Source organism: Bidens hawaiensis, unplaced genomic scaffold, assembly GCF_021521415.1.
Source record: "Bidens hawaiensis isolate Kalapana, Puna unplaced genomic scaffold, B.hawaiensis_p1.1 tig00031882_1, whole genome shotgun sequence".
NCBI classification, from domain to species: domain Eukaryota; kingdom Viridiplantae; phylum Streptophyta; class Magnoliopsida; order Asterales; family Asteraceae; genus Bidens; species Bidens hawaiensis.
In genome coordinates this window covers 35,079-56,956 of record NW_027495399.1, presented here as the reverse complement: position 1 = coordinate 56,956, position 21,878 = coordinate 35,079, and the positions used below count along the sequence as shown (strand labels likewise).

The 21,878-nt window shown below is 35.6% G+C and overlaps 3 protein-coding genes across 6 annotated transcripts; 1 reads left to right on the top strand and 2 right to left on the bottom strand.

Moving 5' to 3' along the window:
- Positions 1 to 6,227: 6,227 nt before the first annotated feature.
- On the top strand, positions 6,228 to 8,855 carry LOC143582732 (ABC transporter G family member 14-like). Of its 2 annotated transcripts, XM_077065220.1 has the most exons (5): positions 6,228 to 6,389; positions 6,474 to 7,266; positions 7,437 to 7,616; positions 7,707 to 7,894; positions 7,983 to 8,855. In XM_077065220.1, the coding sequence occupies exons 1-5, from the start codon at positions 6,234 to 6,236 to the stop codon at positions 8,625 to 8,627; spliced, it is 1,962 nt and encodes a 653-aa protein (XP_076921335.1). In that variant the 5' UTR covers positions 6,228 to 6,233; the 3' UTR covers positions 8,628 to 8,855. The 2 variants fall into 2 exon arrangements, with proteins under 2 accessions (XP_076921335.1, XP_076921334.1); XM_077065219.1 differs by having other exon boundaries at positions 7,437 to 7,894.
- A 1,211-nt stretch (positions 8,856 to 10,066) lies between these two features.
- LOC143582734 (uncharacterized) lies at positions 10,067 to 12,406 on the bottom strand. The gene is made up of 7 exons (XM_077065224.1): positions 12,341 to 12,406; positions 12,045 to 12,143; positions 11,944 to 11,973; positions 11,746 to 11,847; positions 11,542 to 11,649; positions 11,406 to 11,460; positions 10,067 to 10,800 (listed from the first exon to the last, which is right to left on the bottom strand). Exons 2-7 carry the CDS (start codon positions 12,134 to 12,136, stop codon positions 10,756 to 10,758), a joined length of 432 nt encoding a protein of 143 aa, XP_076921339.1. The 5' UTR covers positions 12,137 to 12,143; positions 12,341 to 12,406; the 3' UTR covers positions 10,067 to 10,755.
- Positions 12,407 to 13,653: 1,247 nt separating this feature from the next.
- LOC143582733 (fluoride export protein 1-like) lies at positions 13,654 to 17,340 on the bottom strand. 3 transcript variants are annotated; one of them, XM_077065222.1, is made up of 6 exons: positions 17,222 to 17,340; positions 15,694 to 15,990; positions 15,521 to 15,598; positions 14,955 to 15,053; positions 14,268 to 14,867; positions 13,654 to 14,169 (listed from the first exon to the last, which is right to left on the bottom strand). In XM_077065222.1, the coding sequence occupies exons 2-6, from the start codon at positions 15,964 to 15,966 to the stop codon at positions 13,951 to 13,953; spliced, it is 1,269 nt and encodes a 422-aa protein (XP_076921337.1). In that variant the 5' UTR covers positions 15,967 to 15,990; positions 17,222 to 17,340; the 3' UTR covers positions 13,654 to 13,950. The 3 variants fall into 3 exon arrangements, with proteins under 3 accessions (XP_076921337.1, XP_076921338.1, XP_076921336.1); XM_077065223.1 differs by having other exon boundaries at positions 17,189 to 17,336; XM_077065221.1 differs by lacking the exon at positions 17,222 to 17,340 and having other exon boundaries at positions 15,694 to 16,320.
- Positions 17,341 to 21,878: the final 4,538 nt, after the last annotated feature.

The following is a 21,878-nucleotide window of genomic DNA, read 5'->3' as shown; positions in this document are numbered from 1 at the left end:
TAGCTTAAAATTCGTCACCTTCACCATATGTTAGCTAAAAAATTAAATCTAATATATCTAGTTAATTAAAATATATATATCTAAGAAAGATACATATAAAATAATTTGATGGTATGCATGACTTTTCTAAATCATATTATTATCCAAAATTCAATATACAAGAACTTAAAAACCAATAAAATTTAAAATATTAAAATATTTTTTAATTAAGTTTGGATTCATGTTTTTAGTAAAGATAAGGTAGATTTTTTTAGCTAACATAGGGTGGAGGCAACGAGTTTTGAGCTAACATGAAGCAGAGGCGATGGGTTTTGAGCTAACATGGCGGGGATGCGACGTGTTATGAGCTAATATGGAGGGGAGGAGACGAGTTAAGAAACATATCGTCTCGGATTTCCTAACGTAGAGCCAAAGACGAGTTAATAAAGGGACAAAGAAGGAATTTAAATTTTGGAGGGACATATTTGGAATCTGTAAGGCCCCGTTACCGGTGCATCACTTTTGACGTTGGATTTACTCATAAACACAGTTCTAAACATCAGAGTTAATTAAAACATTCGCGGAACATTAAATCTTTCATAAAACATTACATAATAATTCATAGCTTGTCTTAAAACAACATTTTGTCTTTCAAATTTATAACAGTAAACATAAAACATAACAATCTTTCATGAGATACCAGCCTCTTCCTTCCTATGCCACGTGTCCACGTCAAGCGAGCTGCCTCATCCTACTCACCTGTGTGCATATTAAAAGTCAGCTACGCTGAGTGAGCTCTAGTTAAGCAATTAACATACAATACTTTCACATACTTATACATACGCATCCGTAGATGCTTAGTAATTACTTAACCTGCTTAACTTTCTTTAGTACATTCAAGAGTATTTACTTTCATTCTTTCCTTCTTTAATTCTTTTCTTGATTCTTTCTTTACATACTTTACATATATTCATACTTTACATACTTATATGTTTTAAAGAGCATTACGCCCTACTGCCTCGAGTGTTATTAGGGCTCGGTCTCTTTTCTGCCTCGAATATTATTAGGGTCCGGTCCCTTTCTTCCTCGAGTATTATTAGGGCCGGTCCCTTTCTTCCTCGAGTATTATTATGGCTCGGTCCCTTTTCTGCCTCGAATATTATTAGGGTCCGTTCCTTTTTTGCCTTGAGTATTATTAGGTCTCAGTCCCTTCCTTCTGTACCTAACCATTCCTCATATTCGTTCATACATACATATATCATTTCATACATTTATATAACTTTCCTATCTTTAGTTATAACCTGACCGTACATGCAATATCTGAAGATCGTTCACGTACCGACAAGAAATCATTCACATCCTTCACATAAAACATATATAGTATACACTTATCACTTAGGATAAGTGTATTAACTAATCACATCGAGTATGCACACAGCCCCAAAAACATAACAAGGAATAGGGCTAGAAACTCACCTGGATCCTGTTTTTTTCTCCGTTAATTGTTAATCCCTTATTTAATTGAGCTCTGCTAACTGTATATAGGTTACACGTATCAATACTTGTCCTATTTGTATTTCAGCCAAAATGGCTAAGTCTGGTCTAATCTAATGGCTTTGTTTTAGATTACAATTACTTAGAATATTTTCATCTTAGTCCTAATGTATTTGAATACATTGTATTCTAATGATCATATTGTAATCTAATGATCACAAAGTAAGCTAAAGATCACAAAGTAATCTAAATATCACAAAGTGATAGATTTTCATAAAGTAATCTAATGATCACAAAATAATCTAATGATCACAAAGTAATCTAAAGATCACAAAGTAAGCTAATGATCATATTGTAATCTAAAGATCACAAAGTAAGCTAAAAATCACAAAGTAAGTTAATGATCATATTGTAATCTAAAGATCACTAAGTAAGCTAAAGATCACAAAGTAAGCTGAAGATCACAAAGTAATCTAAAGATCACAAAGTGATCGATTTCCATAAAGTCTTCGAATTCAAAGTGATCGATTTCCATAAAGTAATCGAATTCAAAGTAAGCGATCCATAAAGTAATCGATTTAGCAAAAGTAAGCGAATGGACCATTGTAAGCGAATTTAGAAAAGTAATCGATCTATAGGATTGTAATCGAGTTCCAATGTAATCGACCCTATAAAAGTAATCGATCCCAAAAGTAATCGAAATCCTAAAAGTAATCGATTTGTCCACTGTAAGCGAATTCCAAAAGTAAACGAACGAGCTGAACTTTATTTAAATATTAGGTCACGGTTTGGTCCTTTATTATCGTTATCTTTACTCGTTTTTAACCGTAAAACCTTATTATGGCTCGGTATCAACCCTTACATATTTTCCTTAAGCGTTTTCGGCCAAAACTTGACCCAAGTGACCATAAAGCTTGGATCTTTATGGCTAAAGATGTTTAAGACTAGATCTAGGGTTTCTTAAACGAGCCGTTCATGACCAAAGGTTCGTTAAGTCCATTTTAACATCAAGTTTGCTACTTTATGGATTATTAGACCCGATCTACTCTAGGTTTGAGTTTCATAGCTAACCGTTCATAAAAACGTAAACTTTAAAGATCAAGAACATACATTTACTCGTTTTTAGGTCATGGTTTAGCTTGGTTATGAACTACAATCTTGTGTCTTGCTTAAATATCCAAGATCTATCAATCTTTATCTTGATTTTTGGTCTTGGATCTCTCCCTTTGCTCACGGCCGTATATGGTGGCTATTTGTGTGTTTTTAGAGTATGTAGAGATTCTTGAAAGATAAGATGGATGGAAATGGAAAGGATTAAGGTTTAAGAGGGTATTTATATTCCCTTAAGCCAATGAACCTAAGACTCATCTTTCCTTTTTTGTCCATAATTCATTCCATCTAATTAGCCTACTTACTCTTTCATATCTTATTATTATTATTATTATTATTATTATTATTATTATCGTTTCACTAACTCAATTATTTCACCCGACGCAAATAATATATTAAATATTATTTTAGAATTTCGGGATGTTACAGAATCTCTCTCTAAAAATGGGACATTTTGGGAATGTTCCCTCATTTTTAACAACCAAATTGAGTAAATAAAAAAGAGTGTTTATCTCGATAGGACAATAGACTACGCTGCTAACTGTGATTCATTAATTTCGCGAGACATCATTCATCAATGTAACCCAAAGGGGTCAGGTTTAGGTAGGGGTGACAATCTTGACTCAAACCATTTCAAATGAGTCAATTTGGGTTGTTTTGAACATTATATGGGTTTGTTTGAGTCAAAGACTTTAACAAAATGTGTCATTTGAAATTCCACCTTGTTATTTTCGAGTCATAATGGGTTGGTAAATTCAAAGAAATTGAATGATATGGGTTAGTGTCCTAAGGAAATGTGACATGTATCAGATCGGGACGGGTTTCGAAGTGGCACGGATTTTCGTCACGAGACGGATTCGGTTCAGGTTTCGAGTCAACACGAGTTTTCACAAGAGATGAGTTTGGTTCAATCTCTTAGTGTTTTTTTATGGAACAAGGACAATGGAGAAACATTTTTGTTTTTTTAGTTTTTGATTTATAATTTGAGTTATGATTTTATATACTGAATTTTTTATAAGGGTTTTTAATCTTAATAGAAAACCCCTCCAAAAAAATTCAAACAAAATCATAACTCAACAATGTAAGTCAATACAAAAAAGATAAAAAAAAATAACTAAAATGTTTCCTCCGTTGTCCTCGTTTAAAAAAAATAAATAATAAATAAAAACCCGAAACCCGTTCCGACCCAAACCATAACAACCCTTTTTTATTTGACATGTTCTGACCCTGAAGCCATTTCGACCCAACCCAACCCATTTGCCACCCTAGGTTTGGGTATTCCTAAACTCATACCCAATTGTTAAAGGTCGTCCCAAACCCGTTTGGTTTTAATCGGGTAATTACCCATCAGGTTTCAGGCTTTTTATCAGGCTTTGACAAAATACCCGTTGGGTATACTCGACCCAAAACCCGTCGGGTTTTGACAAAATATAACAAACTGATTACAAACAACTACTACCATGAAAATAAAATGTCTCAATAATTGCCATAACAAATTTCGACAAATAATAAATTTAGAATATACTATATATATGTGTGTGTGTGTATGTGTGTATATAAAATATAATATATATAATTTAGAAAATGTTATGTCGGGTACATCGGGCATATAATAGGGTAAAGAGGCCAATGTTATCGGGTATATTACAAATCTCAAACCCACGAAAATTTTCAAAACTAATCTCAAACCCAGTCCCAATTATATCGGGTTTCGGATTTTTCCACTGAATTCGGGTTTCATTGTCATTCCAGTTGACCATTTGAGTAATTGACCCCTCATCATTACTTAATTGAGTCATTTGCATATCACTCCAAGTTCTTTTTTCACCAATTTCATGATTAGAAATGATTAACATGTGTAAAGAGAATATTACATGAAATTATATATCTAGTCTAGTGCAATATAAAACCTAGCCTCGAACTTTAAACTGAGAATATGATCACACAACGAATAAAAATAGGCTATGTCTATTGATACACCCTTTATCTATTTACACACCCTCAATATGCTCCATATTGGTCAATATGGGTTATATTACTCAACACCAAACCAACAAAATATGCTCCATAAAAATATTGGAAGCTTTTTTCAGGAGATACGAAGAATACACTAACCACCACCATCCAAAAGCAGCATAGAGCATCATTCCATGTAGCTCTAGGTTAATAATTAACTAAATTATAGATCACTTCACACAAGCACATGATTTTAAGGGGATGCATTACTTGCAAGAAGACATGCCTACTCTCAAACAAGATTAGGCTGTCTAAGGAATCACTATATACAAGGCTTTATAATATCACACACATATAAGTACATATATTACTTAATACTTATAGCATATGGCATATGCCCCTTAAAAAATTCACTAATTCCACTTGGATGGCCCCCCTTATTATATATGTCTAAGTTCTTCAACCATGTTACAAGCATACCAAAAAGTGGATTCTATTTGATAACCATGTTACAAGAACAAAGTTCGGCTTAGAATCTAATACTATATATCCCAACCGCAAACTAAAACCCGCCCATCGAAAAGATACCGATAAGAAAATAATGTCTCCATCAATTAAAGTTAAGTTGCAATATATACTTTCATCCTCAAAATATCTTGTTAATCTTGACACTTCGATAAGTCAATAATATCCTCATTAATTACCTATAATTGACAACACTGCTAGAAAACCAGGCAATTGAAAGATAATCGTATCAATACGAATATTGAAAACCTGAAGAAAGAGAAAAAAGAACATATGCAAGATCAACTGGAATCTGGAAAAAAGATGGTTGCTATATATTCATTTCAAAGGTTCCCTCAACATCAACTTTAGATTAATAAACCCACCCTGGGCTTTCTACTTTCCCTCTTTATTGTTATTTGTTTACTTTAAGCCATTTGCAATTATTAGGACAGCATCAATGCTCCTCTCCGGTGGATGGCCCTGAATACTCATTTGACTTGATATTTTTAATCATTTACTTTATCATGCTTATGAATGCGTTTCTATCATATCGTATCAATTAATATTATTAAAATCGCGCTTACATTCTAAAGAGATGTTTTTCCGAGACCTCCTTTGTTGGTTCGTTTATCTTTATCGATTCTTGAATACACTAACCTCGGACGTGTGTCAATTCAATCGGGTGTAGCATTAATTTTGCCTCTCCAATGTGACCATTAAATTTGCAATTATTAGGGTTTTTGGTTTCCATTTGCAACTTGTATCAATGATTTTTAGGTCATTTTAGTAGAATACATTATCACAAATGACATTTGAACCGAGAAAGGAAGTGAATTAAATTAAGTTGCATGATCATATTCATATATCCATGCAGCCTTAGTTGGTCGCTATAAAGAAAAAGATCTAAAAGCTAGCAAGCATCAAATGATGACAAAGAGATTAAAATAAATAATACTCCTAATGGACTAAAAGAGAGTGTTGCAATACTTTGAAAGGGGGCCCACCATACACTCTAGAGTCCACATCAGATTCTTTTGATATCCTCACTTTTTCTTGACTATATATTACGTGTATATATACTCGAGTATGCACATACCAAAACTCAAACTAACACCAACCCAAAACTAAAAAAACAACTTGCTTTAAGAAAAACATTTATACACACATCATTAACCAACACTTGCCTAATGGCTATGCCCCCCAACTCTGTAGTTCCAACTACAGAACACACCACTACTACTACTACTACTTCCTCAAAACCTATGGAAGTACCGGTGAAACCACATCATGATGCCCGTTCACCGTCCTTTCTACGCCTCGGCTTATACCCCATAACTTTAAAGGTTTCTCTCTCGCGTACGCACATCATGATCTTTTGTGTTTCATGTTTCATTGTTGTTACTAATGATTATCACATTTGTTTTCAGTTTGAAGATGTTGTTTACAAAGTTAAGATTGAGGGAAAGGGTACATGTTGCGGTGGAGAAGTGAGCATGAAAGAGAAGACAATATTGAATGGTGTGACGGGTAAGGTTAGCCCCGGGGAGTTACTCGCAATGTTAGGTCCATCTGGAAGCGGTAAAACCACCCTCCTCACGGCTCTTGGTGGAAGGCTCAAAGGTAAACTGTCCGGAAAGATTACATATAACAGCCGCCCGTTTTGTGGGTCAATGAAAAGGCGAACGGGGTTTGTCACCCAAGATGATGTCCTTTATGCTCATCTTACTGTAACTGAAACCTTATTGTTCACTGCCATGTTAAGGCTACCTAATAGTATTAGTCAAGATGAGAAAGTAGAGCACGTGGAGCAAGTTATAGCTGAGTTGGGGTTAACTCGGTGCAAGAATAGTATGATAGGCGGTCCGCTTTTTAGGGGCATTTCAGGTGGAGAGAAAAAGAGGGTGAGCATTGGCCAAGAGATGCTAATCAACCCGAGCTTGTTGTTGCTGGATGAGCCGACGTCTGGTCTAGATTCGACCACAGCTCAGAGAATTCTAACCACTATTAAACGCCTAGCTAGTGGAGGCCGAACCGTTGTCACAACCATTCATCAACCGTCTAGCCGACTCTACCACATGTTTGATAAACTAGTTTTATTGTCCGAGGGCTCACCAATTTACTACGGTCCTGCATCAACCGCTTTGGAGTATTTCTCATCCGTTGGATATGGAACATCCATCACCGTCAATCCGGCTGATCTTTTACTAGATCTTGCTAATGGTAAGTGACTTACTTACCTTATAATCTTACATATGATAGTTTAAAGAAAGTGTCATGTGTTCATGATTTTTACTTTTGAAAATGAAAAGAAAGACCCCACCTCTACACTACTGCTCCATTATGCTTACAAATTAGCATCTTATCTTCATATATGTAAACTTAAATGACAGGTATTGCACCTGATGTGATGCAAGAACATGAGCAAGGTGAAACCACAGAGAAGGATCAGAAACTAGTCAGACAAAAACTACACACAGCTTATGAAACAAACATTTCAACAAGGCTGAAAGCCGATTTATGCGGTCTAGATGTTAGCAATCACATAAACCAAGCAAAAGAAGTCGCAACAAGTGAGTTGTGCAAAACCAATATTATTGTGCTTGATCAATTGTGCAAAATGCATATAAAACCTAACTTATTTTGGGTTGTAAATGGTGTAGGAAACCATGTGAGCTCAGAACAATGGTGCACGAGTTGGTGTCATCAGTTTCATGTGCTACTTCTTAGAGGAGTAAGAGAAAGACGATTTGAGCCTTTCAATCGGCTTCGAATCTTCCAAGTGATAAGTGTTGCTATACTTGGAGGACTTTTGTGGTGGCATACACCAACATCTCATATTGAAGATAGGGTAAGAGTTATATATAATGATACAATCCCTAAATTTGTATAAAGTTAATAAAATTTGATGAAAAACTAACTTATTATCCTATGGGCAGGTAGCAATGATTTTCTTCTTCTCGGTTTTTTGGGGTTTTTACCCGCTCTACAACGCGGTTTTCACATTTCCTCAAGAAAGAAGAATGCTAATAAAAGAAAGGTCATCGGGAATGTATCGACTTTCGTCGTACTTCCTTGCAAGAACCATTGGAGACTTGCCACTTGAGCTTGCACTACCAACCGCCTTTACTTTCATACTTTACTGGATGGGCGGGCTAAAGGCCGACCCAGCCACTTTCGTCCTATCCCTACTCGTGGTCCTATACAATGTCCTTGTGGCTCAGAGTCTCGGGTTAGCCATTGGTGCCATACTCATGGATGTCAAACAAGCCACCACTTTGGCCTCGGTTACAACTCTTGTTTTCCTTATTGCTGGAGGATATTACGTAAAACAAATCCCGCCTTTTATCGTATGGTTGAAGTATTTGAGCTATAGTTACTATTGTTACAAGCTTCTTCTTGGGGTTCAATACAATGAGAATGATTTATATGAATGTTCAAAAGGGGTTCACTGTCACGTTGTGGATTTTCCTGCTGTGAAATCGGTGGGATTAACTAACTTAACGGTGGATTTGTTGATTATGGCGATGATGTTGGTTGGTTATCGGCTTGTTGCTTATATGGCATTGCAAAAGGTTCAGTGATGTAATTAGTTTACTTGACAGACATGTTTCTTGATGAGATTTGTCATTTTGTCGGAAGAGGAACAATAGCAATGATAATAATAACGATATTAGATTAGATACTGTATTTGACCGTTTTCAAAAGATGTAGATGCGTCATCAACATAGTCGAAATCGGAGATATTTTTAGGGTGTTAAAACAGTTGCTGAAAGTTATTCTGTAGAATTGGTTCCTGATAAGCTAAGAATTCAAAGGTTGAAGGTAACCTCACAGTAACAGGTTCTTTTAGATGTATCCAAAATAAAAAAAGAATAAATTCCTCATGGATTGGATCTGGATTAATATATCAAGGTAGATGGTAGATACATGGTTTTACAAGAAATTATCAGAGAATATTTATCTGCAAAATCTTACAAGAATCTCCAGCCATATGAACATGTGACCATGTTATTCAATAATAATATGTTGATTTTATATCTAATCCGTATCTAATCGGATCCCTCATCCGTTATATAATTAAACATATTATTGGAATTACATATAATCATACTCCGTAAAATTTCACCTATATATAGCAAAGCTATTAGTAGGATCTAAGATTGAATGAATACAAAATGCCATAAATCCCGCTCGCATATGTATATTTACAGGATGAGAAAATGGCACATGATGGTGCCAAGACGCTTTTTAAACTACGTAAACCGCCATTTCCATTTACTCACTAAGAATATGACACGTGATGGTGTCATTGCGTCTTTTTGAGCTCCAAAAGGCACCAATGGAGATCGTGGCGTCCTTTTTATTAGATTATTCCTTAATATAATCATTTGTAAAGTTTAACTGGGCTTATTTATAAAAACTTAGCCAAGCTACTTGTGTATAAACTTAGTCAAATGGCACTATCAACCGCATCAGGACAATCAACCCAAGATTTTCTATCGGTAAAACTAGTTCAACAACTTATGTTTCAGTATGAATATACTAGTCCCATATGTAGCAGGATTCTTTAAATAATGAACAACAGTTACAATTTTGAATGATTTGTTCAAGTAACATCCGAAATTTCCGTTTTCAAGTGTTTATAAGGATGCCTAACTTTGTATGAGTAGTACTAAAACCAGAATTAACTAACTAGCAGTACAACTCAATTTAATAATCCACCCACTAAGCAACTTTTGGTGCTAAAGTTCACATTAATCATCCACCACCATCCAAGTGTAGTCTCAACTCACCTAAAGTCTTGTCATAAACTAGTTGGGATATAATTTATTATTAGCAACTATAAAAGAGTAACAGGCCAAATCCATTCATACACATCAAACCTAATCTATATACCTTTTGTCTAATATAAACAATCAATCGGTCGAAAACGATACTGTAAGAAGACCCGTCAGGTCGAAATCAGAAACGAGTGTAAACTATTTATTGAAAACTTAAAAATCTGTAACAGGCAGAAACATTAAAGAGTTGGTGTGCAGCAAACAATGTATTATACTGAAACAAGATTTACTCACAGAGATGGGATAATAATTGGCTTTCTGACATCTTGAAAGACGGAATCTGCCTGCTTGTCGAGATCACAAGTGGGGTTTGATGAATGGCTCTTGACATCATGAATCGTCATTCGTCAAAAAGAGAAATTGTTGGAATCATAATCATCATCATCATGATTTCCTCTAAATGTAATGTGACCACTTTCTGTACTTCTAGAATATTAAAAGCATCTTATCAAAACATAATTAACTAATAATTATATATCCGTTAAGCATTAAAATCCAATGATACCGAGGCAAGAACCAAGATATCAAAATGACCCACCAAGCAATCAGATTGAATTCAAGTTTAACCTAATAATGTCAAATCAAGCACTTGCACGCGTGCGGGTAAATCAAATTCATTGTAACATTGCTGTTTAAATGTTCAATGGAATCCAGCTGAGTAACTGTTTTTGGATTTGACTAAATTGCTAATCACAAAATCAAAATCATTTGTAGCAATTTTGACAAGAACTGGTCGAATCATAACCCAAAAATTAGTATTTAGCGCAGTTTTTGTAATTAAAAAAGTATCAGAAATAGCTTAAAACATTTTGGAATTTACTTTCTTTTGATCCAAGAATCAATGCCCGTTAACTTCATAAATCCGTTTTCATTCCTCAGGTAGTTGTAGCAACTCTCGTATCCCTTGTGAAACCTGCAAGGCCGGAAAAAATTTCAGTATTTCGGTTTTTCAAACCGGTTCCAACAAAAGCCAGGTTTTGACTTTTGTTGACCCAAACCGGAACCGGTTCCAACCTATACTTGTTTGGACAGAAAAAACTAAAATAACGCACTACGTAAGTGTTGATTTTGGGTTTTACATTTGGGCTTCAAACGTTTGGGCCCAACAAAAATTGGCCCAAAATAATGAGTTTCAACTTGAAACTTTTAGCCTAAAACTTTTGTTAACCACTAATTAATAAATTTAGGCCTGAAAGTTTGAGCCCAAAATAAAGTCATAAATCCAGTAACAAACATTAAAACAAGTTCAATACAATTTGCTTCTGAGTTTTGGTTGCCAAGTACGGTTCGGTTTTGGAGCGAAGTATAACCGAAACCGAACCGTAATTTTCGGATTTCCAAAAAAGAAATGTCTTATTACTTTAGGTCGTTATTTTGGTGCGGTTTTATTAGTTAATCGATATTTCCTCACCTCTACACATTTCATTTTTGAGAAGCATCATCATAAAGATGATAATCATGCATAAACGTTAGAAAGAAATAACGAGTACTGAGTTAACTTTTTGTAAGTAAACTTACCATCTTGATTTGGGCTTTAATTTGGGCAATGAGACGCGTGTATTCCTCAATTTGCCTTTTAAAAAAACAACAACATTATTACACATTATCATAAAACTATACACAAAACTAGAAATAAAACGAGTTAATAAATTACTTGGCCAGCTTTTCTTCTCTAGCGGGGATGATATTCAAAGCCTCGGACCATGTGAGCTCTACATGAAATCCCAGCCCAACATCTACAAATATGTGACGTGTATCAGGTCTGCAGACATATAACAGTTTTAAGCATTAGAATGATTCACTAACTTAAAAAATAACAAAATGTAATAACATGGGTAGATATACACTTATTACTTACACATCAGCTTGAGCGTATACTTCAGAACAAAGATTGACCATTGACCTTAAACTCGTTATACTATTCTTCTCTAAATTCTCCAAATTTTTCCTTAAATCGGAGCTACAAGTAAACAATGTCAAGTGAAAGCAAACGCAGTTTTAATATTTAGAATGATGTATCATATTAATATTGAGTAATGGCATAACAAAAGGATACAAGACTTTCTGTTGTTCAAAAACCTTGTCCCTGCAATATTAATGCAAAACCAATTAGGTTTTACAATATTAAATATATTCAGTAGGTAACTATTATTATACCTTTCGGCAATGGCACGAACAAGGTCGGGTTTTAAGCGGCGGTCAACGAATTCCTCAAACTTTTGTATCTTTTCTTCCCTGAGTCTATCCATTTATCTCCTACAACCAATATTAATAAAATTAAGCTTCTACATATTAAAAAATACTATCAATTCATTCACTGTATACTTTATGAATCATTTAAACACTGTATTATTATTACTATAATATAATAAATCAGAAACCCTAAGGCCACAATTGGTTCGATAAGTAGTTTGATCTTAAGATAAAAAGACGTAGATTGTCGAAAACCTTACCTCGTGTTCGATTGGAACGTTGTTTGCCCTTGCTCTGTGTTTCGTTTCAAAAACCCCCAAACTGGTAGTATATAAACCCTAATGTATAAACAAGTTAAGTTATGTTACCTTTTGAAATAGGCAATATAAATAAAGAGGTTTTAAAATTAATTATTTATTTATTTTATTCATATATCCTAATTTCTTAAATTATATTATAATTATATTTTTATTTTGATCATTTTTTTAATGAGCAAAGTATGGTAATTTGGGCACAAGTCAAAACGCGTTAGATCATACTGGGGCGGGTCAATATGGTACGTACCAAATTGAGTTCGAATCAAAACAGATAGTTTTAAAAAACTATTAATTATGCATGGGTTAAACTGGATTGTTGCCAAAATAAAGTCAGATTAAAAAAAAGTCGTTTTATAAAAAGTACCATAACAGGTTCATGCGCTAAACCCTTTACGGTGGTTGCGACAACAATTGTGACCAACACGAGGTGGGGCCGGGTGGAGGCACCAATGATGGTGGCTATGATGGAAGTGGCAATGGTGGTGGTGATAGCAGTGGCGACAACAAGTGTTCGATGGCGATGGGGTGGCGGGGGAGAGGTTACAATGTGGGTGGTGGTGGCGGTGCAGAAGATGTGGTAGAGACAAACAATGGTCATGGGTCGTGCTAACCTGTTTGGACCCTTTTTTACTTTAATGTGTTTAACATACTTGCCCGTTTTGATCCGTTGATTAATTTGAATAGACCTAAATTGACCAAATAAAAAACATTTACAAATAAATTCTGCCCAAATTAACATATTCTTTAAGATTTCCACCAATATGTAAAAGAAAATTAATAGTGATTGCACTGTTTGGTGACTGATAATATAGATGAAGTTGATATAAGGAACTTTGATTTAATGTTGTTGGTGTCATACTAACAAGAGTTGCAAAGGTTAAGAGCAACAAGGGTCATTAAATGTCCACTGTTCATACTTTATAACAGTGATGTATTTGAAATGTGCAGGGTTTATGTAACAGTGCAGTTCAAAACAATTTTATGTGATTTGATGACGCTTTATGCCTTTAAGTATGCGATCAATGTGATTTTCCCGATGGACACGTTGTTCTAAAAGTTCAAAACTCGGTTTAAATGTATCAAATTTAAATCCAACAAAACCATAAATACCCGATGTTTCAGTATCAATTTAGTATCCGGTTTTAGCAATTGATTTGAGTATAGACATTGGTATCAAATTCAACAACTTTACCCACTGCGAGTCCATGGAACTAGTACAGCATAAATGTAAATACAGAGACAAACAATGGTCATACACTTCCTCAATCTTTTGGCTTCATCTTCACTTGCTTTTAGTTTTACTTCAAGATTGTCCTTCGACGTTAATAGACCTAAAATGATCTCCATATAACACATTTCAGGATTAAACCATCCTGTGAATCTTCATTTTGATCCTTGAGTTTTACCAGTATAACTATTTTACGGAAAATTATGGCTATTCATTTTAATTTTCGGCCAAATGCGCACCTCCCAAATTCAATAGAATCACTTTAAGTCAAGCAGCTCAGGTTCAAACCATAAGAGCGCATCCAGAATAACAGTGGTATACCAAACTATGACCATCCTTTGGCCCATACGGGAACTGAGAAAATAAGTGTGCCTAGAGTAAACGAGATAATCACAGTCGTGAACGCGTAAAGATATGCTCGCCAAGGATGCATACTTGCCCTCATGGCTTCAAACTCGGAAATAAAGGTCGAAACCGTACTCAAACAACCACATAAACCAAACTGTATACCAGTAGCCACAATATTAAAATGCTTATCCTTCACCTACACACCACAAAACATCCATTAAAGATTAGACCAACATAAACACACTTCATATGATGTTAAAGTTGAAGGTGCAAAAAAAGTTAACACAAACTCACAGATTTCTTCATTGTTGCAAAGGCTGCCATAATACAAGCAGCAGCCACATTGGCAATCAATGTACCAAAGGGCATCCATTTCATCATTTGTGTTCTTCCTAACCCTTGACCGTTAAGTTGCGCTAGATAAAACCTAGTCCACACGCCGATGGGCCCCACAATACAACCGAACCACATGTGACTCGCACTACTATCACCATCAAAATCTTTCTTCAACAGACTCACACTCACACCCCATAACAAACCGAGCATAGTTACCATCACCACCATTAGAACAATCTGAATTATCATACCATTTACTTGACAGAATCCACATTTGGAACTTAGTTTTGTTCGGTTAAAAGCCCATTTGAGACCGTTAGCGGTCTCCACCCCGAATATAAACGAATATGCAACAAGAAACAAACCTAGTATAAACCCGAGAACCGAGAAAACCCATTGACCATCTACACTAAGCTCAAGCATTTTCTGGTTCCAACCACTAAACGTGGTTAGACTTCCCAAGTAACCCGTTGTCAACCCAACAGCTAACTCAGGCGAGAAGTATGATATATCTCCTTTGAAAACCGCACCAAACCAGCCCATAAAAAATGATCCAACCTTCAATACAAAATACACGCTTTATGATGGTTTTACATAAAAGTTAGGGGAAGATAAAGACCGAAAGAAACACAGAAACAATGATACCATATTGGGAGCAAGATCGATATACATATAGCTATGATCACCTGTAGCACCAACCACTTGAGGACCAAATAATTTTTCTAGGAGGTACCTTGTCATTACCTGCATTATAGGAAAATGTTATTTACATCTTAAGCGAAATGAGCTTGAATAATTAACAATATTTTCAACAGTATGGATCACGTTTGGTTGAAGTCAGCATGTGCGACCGTTATTTGCTAGTGTAGTTTCCTTTTTATCCCCCAAAAACGTCACATTATTTATTCATGATCTGCATTTTAACTGCGTTTCTATATCTAATAAATTGACATGGGTTCTAATCTTCTGAAGCAAGTTGCTTTAACAATAACAACCATTAAGTAACTAAGAAAATAGCAATAAAGTCAACAATGCAGCCCTTGTTAATTTTGCGAGTATCAAGCCTGTAATTCTCAAAACAGTATTTTTTTTTTTATCAAACGATAGTCGAAACACATTCTTAGTCAATTATGGCATAAAAAAAAGTAACATGTAAAGAATATTATCTGCTAGCCCAATAACTCATTAACTTGCATGGTTTAGCACATTACCCCAAGAATGCCAAGTACAGCAAGATGAGCACGAGATGATATATATGTCCAGAACCATGGTAACTCCTTCTTGCATTCCTGCACACAAATTACCAAATTAGCCTCAACGGGTTAAGGGTCATGTACTTATGTACAACAATTTGAGAACCGATTAAAACGATAAGGAAACACACTTCATTCTGGTCATTTGGTGAGGTAGGAGATGCAACTTCAAGCTGTGATTCCTTAAAAGGATGTTCTTGAATTGGTAAAACCATGTTTTCTCCGCTGTACCTTCTACTACTTAGTGCTCTATCTCCAATATCACCTGCCTCTGAGACACTGTCATCATCAATTTCATACTGGTTTGATCCTAAACGATTTAATGAACGCCTTCTAAACGATGAATTTGTACTGCTGATACGACTAAAAGATCCACTTCTTCTTGGTTCTGATTCAAGATCCATTTTGCTTTCACAACCTTTGTCCCACTGCAATAGCTCACATGATGCAAAATTCACGAAAGAGTACCATGGGTATACAGTAACACATTTTATTCATATTATAAGCATGGATCATAACAACTCCACTTATAAAAGAACAACTTAAAAAACCTGATTAGGTCACCTGCTACATTGACTAATGATCCAAATGTTTCATTTACTATCACAATAAATGCATAATAACAAGTTAACAAGTGACACCGCCTGTTACAAGGTCCAAATGCATGACCCTATTTACATACCAATAGTGTTGCATGCAACAAATAACCAAATAAGTATTTTATTAGTTAATTAACTACACACACCACCTAGGTTATCAATCAGCCATCTTTGATTTGCGTATATGCTTGCATAGAGGATACACGACTGTTTAAAAACGTCATATGGTCGTATATCGTATGAGTGATGAACGGATGTGATGACCAAAGGTACTTCATATATATATATATATATATATATATATATATATATATATATATATATATATATATATATATATATATATATATATATATATATATATATATATACGCATTGAAAGAGATGTCGCTATAGCATTGGCTCGTTAATATTCAAAAGGTGATGCTACACAAGCACGAGCACCACCTCGAAAAGTGTACACCAGTCACATCATAACGGGTCATATGATGTCAAATCAGATATGTCATACCATACGGATTGTATGACTTTGTTAGTGGTCATTTTTGTCAGTCAAACTCATAATGCTAGTTGTATGATTTGACCCTCATGCGACCCATATGACTATTTTCCCGTGTCATGCAGGCTGATAGTAAGTTTGTATAGGTTTCTTGTCTATTGAGAAGGTTATGTTAGTGGTGAAGCATGATCACAATAAAGTTTCATGGGACATGAACACAAATAATCATAATATGATGATGATGTTTGTTGTCCAGCAAAAAGGTCAAATCAAACCAATTTTCAACAAAAATAAATTCCAAATTTATTACATATAAACAAAAACAAGAAGCAATTGTTAGTAAAAGGTGTGTGTATATATATATATTATGGAGATTGCATCAGAAATAAAGCAAAACAAACTTTTGAGCAACCTTTTAGGATATATTATTAATTAATTAATTGATTTCAGATCCATGAGTGCGCTCGCTATACATCAAGTATGCATATATATAACGAATTAATAAAAGAAATTAAATGCGTACGTAACCTTGTGTAATTTAACGGGACTGGGAGTAATCACCTTAGGCTTAAACAATAAGATATCGAAGGGGTTGATCGGAGAACGGGACGGCGGCGTCGATTATTAGTGATCGGAGTTGTTATGTTATTATGTGGCCTGTCTGTCTTGTTTTGCGGGACTTTTATTATGATTACTATTTGTTCGTTTATAATTATAAATATCGTCAGCCACATGATTAATGCGGCTCCCGTGTACTTTACAGAGGAAAAAAGTTCAATTTGGAAAGCAATCTCATCGTTGACTTTTAAAACCGATGACAGCTCATTGGTGACCTCATACTCATTCACCGCCCCGGTTTAGTTACTTATTAACCTTTCTTTTTTCTAGGTAGAAAATTCCAATTTGCCTCCTCGAAATATATCGGCGGGATATGGATTAGCCACTGAAAACTAATTTGTGAATTATGGACGTCTGTCATATTTGGGCGGGGCAATCTGTGACATTCCGTCATGTTGACCGTTAGTTGACTGACCATAAAATGTTGAAATTACCAATTTACCCCTGAGCCTATAATTAATTTAAAACTAATAATTCTATAATATTTCATGTGGTGTGGGGTTCGAACCCTCGACCTGCTCTTTAACAACCAACAAAACTAACCATCTGAAGTAAGTCAACATTTGTTGTAAATATACAATATGAATTATATATACCTTCTTAACATTAATGTGTGATGTTTGTTTATCATCATAATCATATATATCATCCAAACGAACCCGAAACAAGCAAAACGAACCGTGTTTGAGCAAAATTTAAACCCGAAACCATCAAAACGAACCGATTTTTAGCAAAATTTAAACCTGAAACCACCAAAACGAACCGTTTTGGGTTGTTTCGGGTTATATTTTAGCTAAAAACGGTTCGTTTTGGGTTGTTTCGGGTTATATTTTAGCTAAAAAACGGTTCATTTTGGGTTTTTTCAGGTTATATTTTAGCTAAAAAACGGGCCGTTTTGGGTTGTTTCGGGTTATTTATTTTCTAAAAAACGGTTCGTTTTGGTTATTTCGGGTTTGAAGTTAACCCGAAACACCCAAAACGAACCATTTTTTAGCTCAAATATAACCCAAAACGACCAATAAACGGGCCGTTTTTTATGTTTCGGGTTATACTTTAACTAAAAAATGGCTCGTTTTGGATTGCTTCGGCTTGTATTTTAGCTAAAAAATGGGCCATTTTGGTTATTTCGGGTTTAAAGTTTGTTAAAAAACGGTTCGTTCTTTATGTTTCGGGTTATATTTTAGCTAAAAAACGGCTCGTTTTGGATTGTTTCGGCTTGTATTTTAGCTAAAAAAACGGGCCGTTTGGGTTGTTTCGGGTTGTTTTTTAGCTAAAAAACGGGTCGTTCTGGGTTGTTTCGGCTTGTATTTTTAACTAAAAACCGGTTCGTTTTGGTTGTTTCGGGTTTAAAGTTTGTTAAAAAACGGGCCGTTGGGTTGTTTCGGGTTTAAAGTTTGTTAAAAAAACGACCGGTTTCGGGTTGTTTCGGGTTTAAAGTTTGTTAAAAACGGCCCGTTTGGGTTGTTTCGGGTTGTTTTTTAGCTAAATTATAACCCGAAACAACCAAAACAGCCCGTTTTTTAACAAACTTTAAACCCGAAACAACTAAACGGGCCCATTTTTTAACAAACTTTGAACCCAAAACCACTAAAACGGCCCGTTTTTTAGATAAAATATAACCCGAAACAACCCGAAACGGGCCGTTTTTAGCTAAAATATAACCCGAAACAACCAAAATGGCCCTTTTATAACAAACTTTAAAACCGAAACCACCCAAACGGCCCGTTTTTTAACAAACTTTAAACCCGAAACGGGCAGTTTTTTAACAAACTTTTAACCGGAAACAACCCAAACGGCTCGTATTTTAACTAACTTTTAACCCGAAACAACCCAAACGGACCGTTTTTTAACAAACTTTAAACCCGAAACCACCCAAACGGCCCGTTTTTTAACAAACTTTTAACCCGAAACAACCTAAACGCCCCGTTTTTTAACAAACTTTAAACCCGAAACACCCGAAACGGGCCGTTTTTTTAACAGACTTTTAACCCGAAACAACCCAAACGGCCCGTATTTTAACTAAATTTTAAACCCGAACCCGAACACCAACACAATGAACACAAACATTTTTTTATATATATAACACGAACACAAAATACATATATCAAAACACCCGAATTATAAACTTCGGGATTTTACATACATAACATACTAAATAATTAGTAACCCGAATTATAAACTTCGGGATTTTACAACGGTAGAATCCGGAGACGCGGCCCAAGATGCCACGTCCGGTTATAGTTAATATGATTTCGGCCAGCATATGTGTCCAAAAAACTAAGTTCAAGTGATCGATTACGGAACTCTAATCGCAAATTGACGTCAATTGGGACTCCTAACAGAGCCCGATTGAAGTTGAAGGTGATGATCAAAGCCATGGTAGCGGAGTCGGGTGCCGGGAGCGACGGTGGAGGTGGCTACGGTGGGAGCCGGTGGAGGTGCCGGAGCGACAGTTTTGAGCCGAAGGAGGTGGAGGAGGCTACGGTGGCTTCGGGTTTGAGTGGATGGTCTTGGATGAAGATGGAGGTATGTATGTATGTATGTATATATATTGAGTATAGAGGAAGGAAGATGAGAGGAGTAAGGAAAAGGAAGGAGAGGAGGAAACTGTGGTGGAGAATGGGGGCAAGGAAACCGAAGGAAAGAGGAAGAAAAAAATACCCGGTGGTCGAACTGCCATTTTTCACAGCAACCTGGTTTTTTCAAGCTTTTGAAAAATTTAATAATCAGAAGGGCACAGACTAACGAGCCAATTTTGTATTTGTAAAAAGTCTAAAACACCCTCCTTCTTAGCGGTCATTAACAGAAATATTTGACGGAAGGGCACAGATTGCCCTGCCCGAATATGACAGACGTTCATAATGCGCAATTTCGTTTTTATTGGCTAATCCATCTCCCGCCGCCGATATATCACAAGGAGTCAAACTGGAATGTTCTCTTTTCTAGGGCCACCCGTTTAGACCATCCTCTATGGTGAGGGGCTTCAAAGCCCCTCCATCGTGACACGTCAGCGCCACGTAAGCACCGGGGGGCATATATATATATATATATATATATATATATATATATGTATATATGTATGTGTGTGTGAGAGAAGGGGGCTTCAACCGCGCCGGCCGTTGGAACAATCCCACCCTCGTCGCCCTTGGTTCGTCCGCGCCCCACGGCAGTGTTTGGCGCCCACGTCGCCTAAAAAATTCCCCGAAGGGCACCCCATAGCGTTAGGTCTTAGACATGATAAGACCTGTTTAGTAAAAAAGTAAGCTATGCAATTTTGTACTTTTTTTTATAAACAATTAAAATTAAGACACTAGAGTATATCATTCTCTTTTTTGGTACACAAATCGTATAACTGTCATGTTCAAACCACCAAAATCAATTGTTAAATGAGTCATTTTTATGTTCGATACTTGTGTTAATCGTGTCGTCTCTAACCTGCTAAACATGTTAAGACATGAACTGACAGCTCTACTTTTTTTCTTTTTTTGTTTAAGAGCATTTGAAACTACCCTTAGACACATCGTTGTGGGCGCCTTGGGGGCTTTTTAGGGCGCTGTTGGAGGGGAACACCATAGAGGGGCATCTTAGGTGAGAGGGGGAGGGGATGTGAAGACCGGTGTCATCATGATTTTTACTCCCCCCCCCCCCCTTCTCTCTCTCTCTCTCTCTCTCTCTCTCACACACACACACACATAAGAAACAATAGTTTATACACCATAAGAATGGATGTACACCATTGGATCTAGGATCTAGTTGTTGAGATTGATAGTTTCTAAAAGTTGTATAATTTCCTATTTACATGTTATAGTGTCCTATTTAGATGGTGTACTTTATTTTAAAGCTTTCTCACACTTCTCACAAAACAATTGTTTTCTATATATATATATATATATATAGGGTAAGGATCCTAAGAGAACCAAATGAAAATTGAGAACCATGAGAACCAATATGGTCCATATATTTAGAAAACAAGGGATTTTATATAATAATGGTATTTTTGTAAAAATTAAAAGTATGAAGGGGCAATTATGGAGTTTCACATTTTGTATCTAACAAGTCGTAACATATCACCTGTGCGATCAAACCATGTTTAGGGTTTGAAACTTTTTCTCTAATCTATGCCTCCATACGAACAAAAAGGTTTCAACTTCCAACAATCTGAATCAATCTCCACCGGGATGAGTCAATCCGTCGTGTTTTATGTAAGAATTGTGAATCCTAGTTATTTGATTAGTGTTATTTTGAAAGAACTATGGCATGGAGCATGAAATTAAAGGAGTTTTGGTTGACTTTCAGCTTTAATTATGGTTAATTATGCCTTTGTTTGTTATTCGTAGATCGCTTATGAGGTTTTATGTTATTATGAGTGAAATTATATGTTAGGTTGAGTAATTGAGTCTGTGCAGGTTTAACACATCCAATTTAGAACCTAATTTGTAGTTTTATTTACAATTAGGTTAGGGATATCATGATTTGCAACTGTAGAGACAACTTAATTTGGCTGATTTTGAGTTTTAGTTGTTGATTTTATTGATGTGAATATGTGATGTTAGGAATTACTTGATTTTGTTGATAATATTGTTGTCAGTTGCTCACAAAT

What these genes read in the sequence shown, in the direction of transcription:
- LOC143582732 (XM_077065219.1), top strand. Translation starts at nt 6,234, where the DNA reads ATGGCTATGCCCCCCAACTCTGTAGTTCCAACTACAGAACACACCACT. An exon ending in TATACCCCATAACTTTAAAG is followed by an intron (nt 6,390 to 6,473) that starts GTTTCTCTCTCG and finishes ATTTGTTTTCAG; the next exon opens with TTTGAAGATGTTGTTTACAA. An exon ending in CATCTCATATTGAAGATAGG is followed by an intron (nt 7,895 to 7,982) that starts GTAAGAGTTATA and finishes TCCTATGGGCAG; the next exon opens with GTAGCAATGATTTTCTTCTT.
- LOC143582734 (XM_077065224.1), bottom strand. Translation starts at nt 12,136, where the DNA reads ATGGATAGACTCAGGGAAGAAAAGATACAAAAGTTTGAGGAATTCGTT. An exon ending in GTTCGTGCCATTGCCGAAAG is followed by an intron (nt 11,974 to 12,044) that starts GTATAATAATAG and finishes TTAATATTGCAG; the next exon opens with GGACAAGGTTTTTGAACAAC. An exon ending in TTAAAGCCCAAATCAAGATG is followed by an intron (nt 10,801 to 11,405) that starts GTAAGTTTACTT and finishes CCGGCCTTGCAG; the next exon opens with GTTTCACAAGGGATACGAGA.
- LOC143582733 (XM_077065222.1), bottom strand. Translation starts at nt 15,966, where the DNA reads ATGGATCTTGAATCAGAACCAAGAAGAAGTGGATCTTTTAGTCGTATC. An exon ending in CACCAAATGACCAGAATGAA is followed by an intron (nt 15,599 to 15,693) that starts GTGTGTTTCCTT and finishes ATTTGTGTGCAG; the next exon opens with GAATGCAAGAAGGAGTTACC. An exon ending in TTGCAACAATGAAGAAATCT is followed by an intron (nt 14,170 to 14,267) that starts GTGAGTTTGTGT and finishes TGTGGTGTGTAG; the next exon opens with GTGAAGGATAAGCATTTTAA.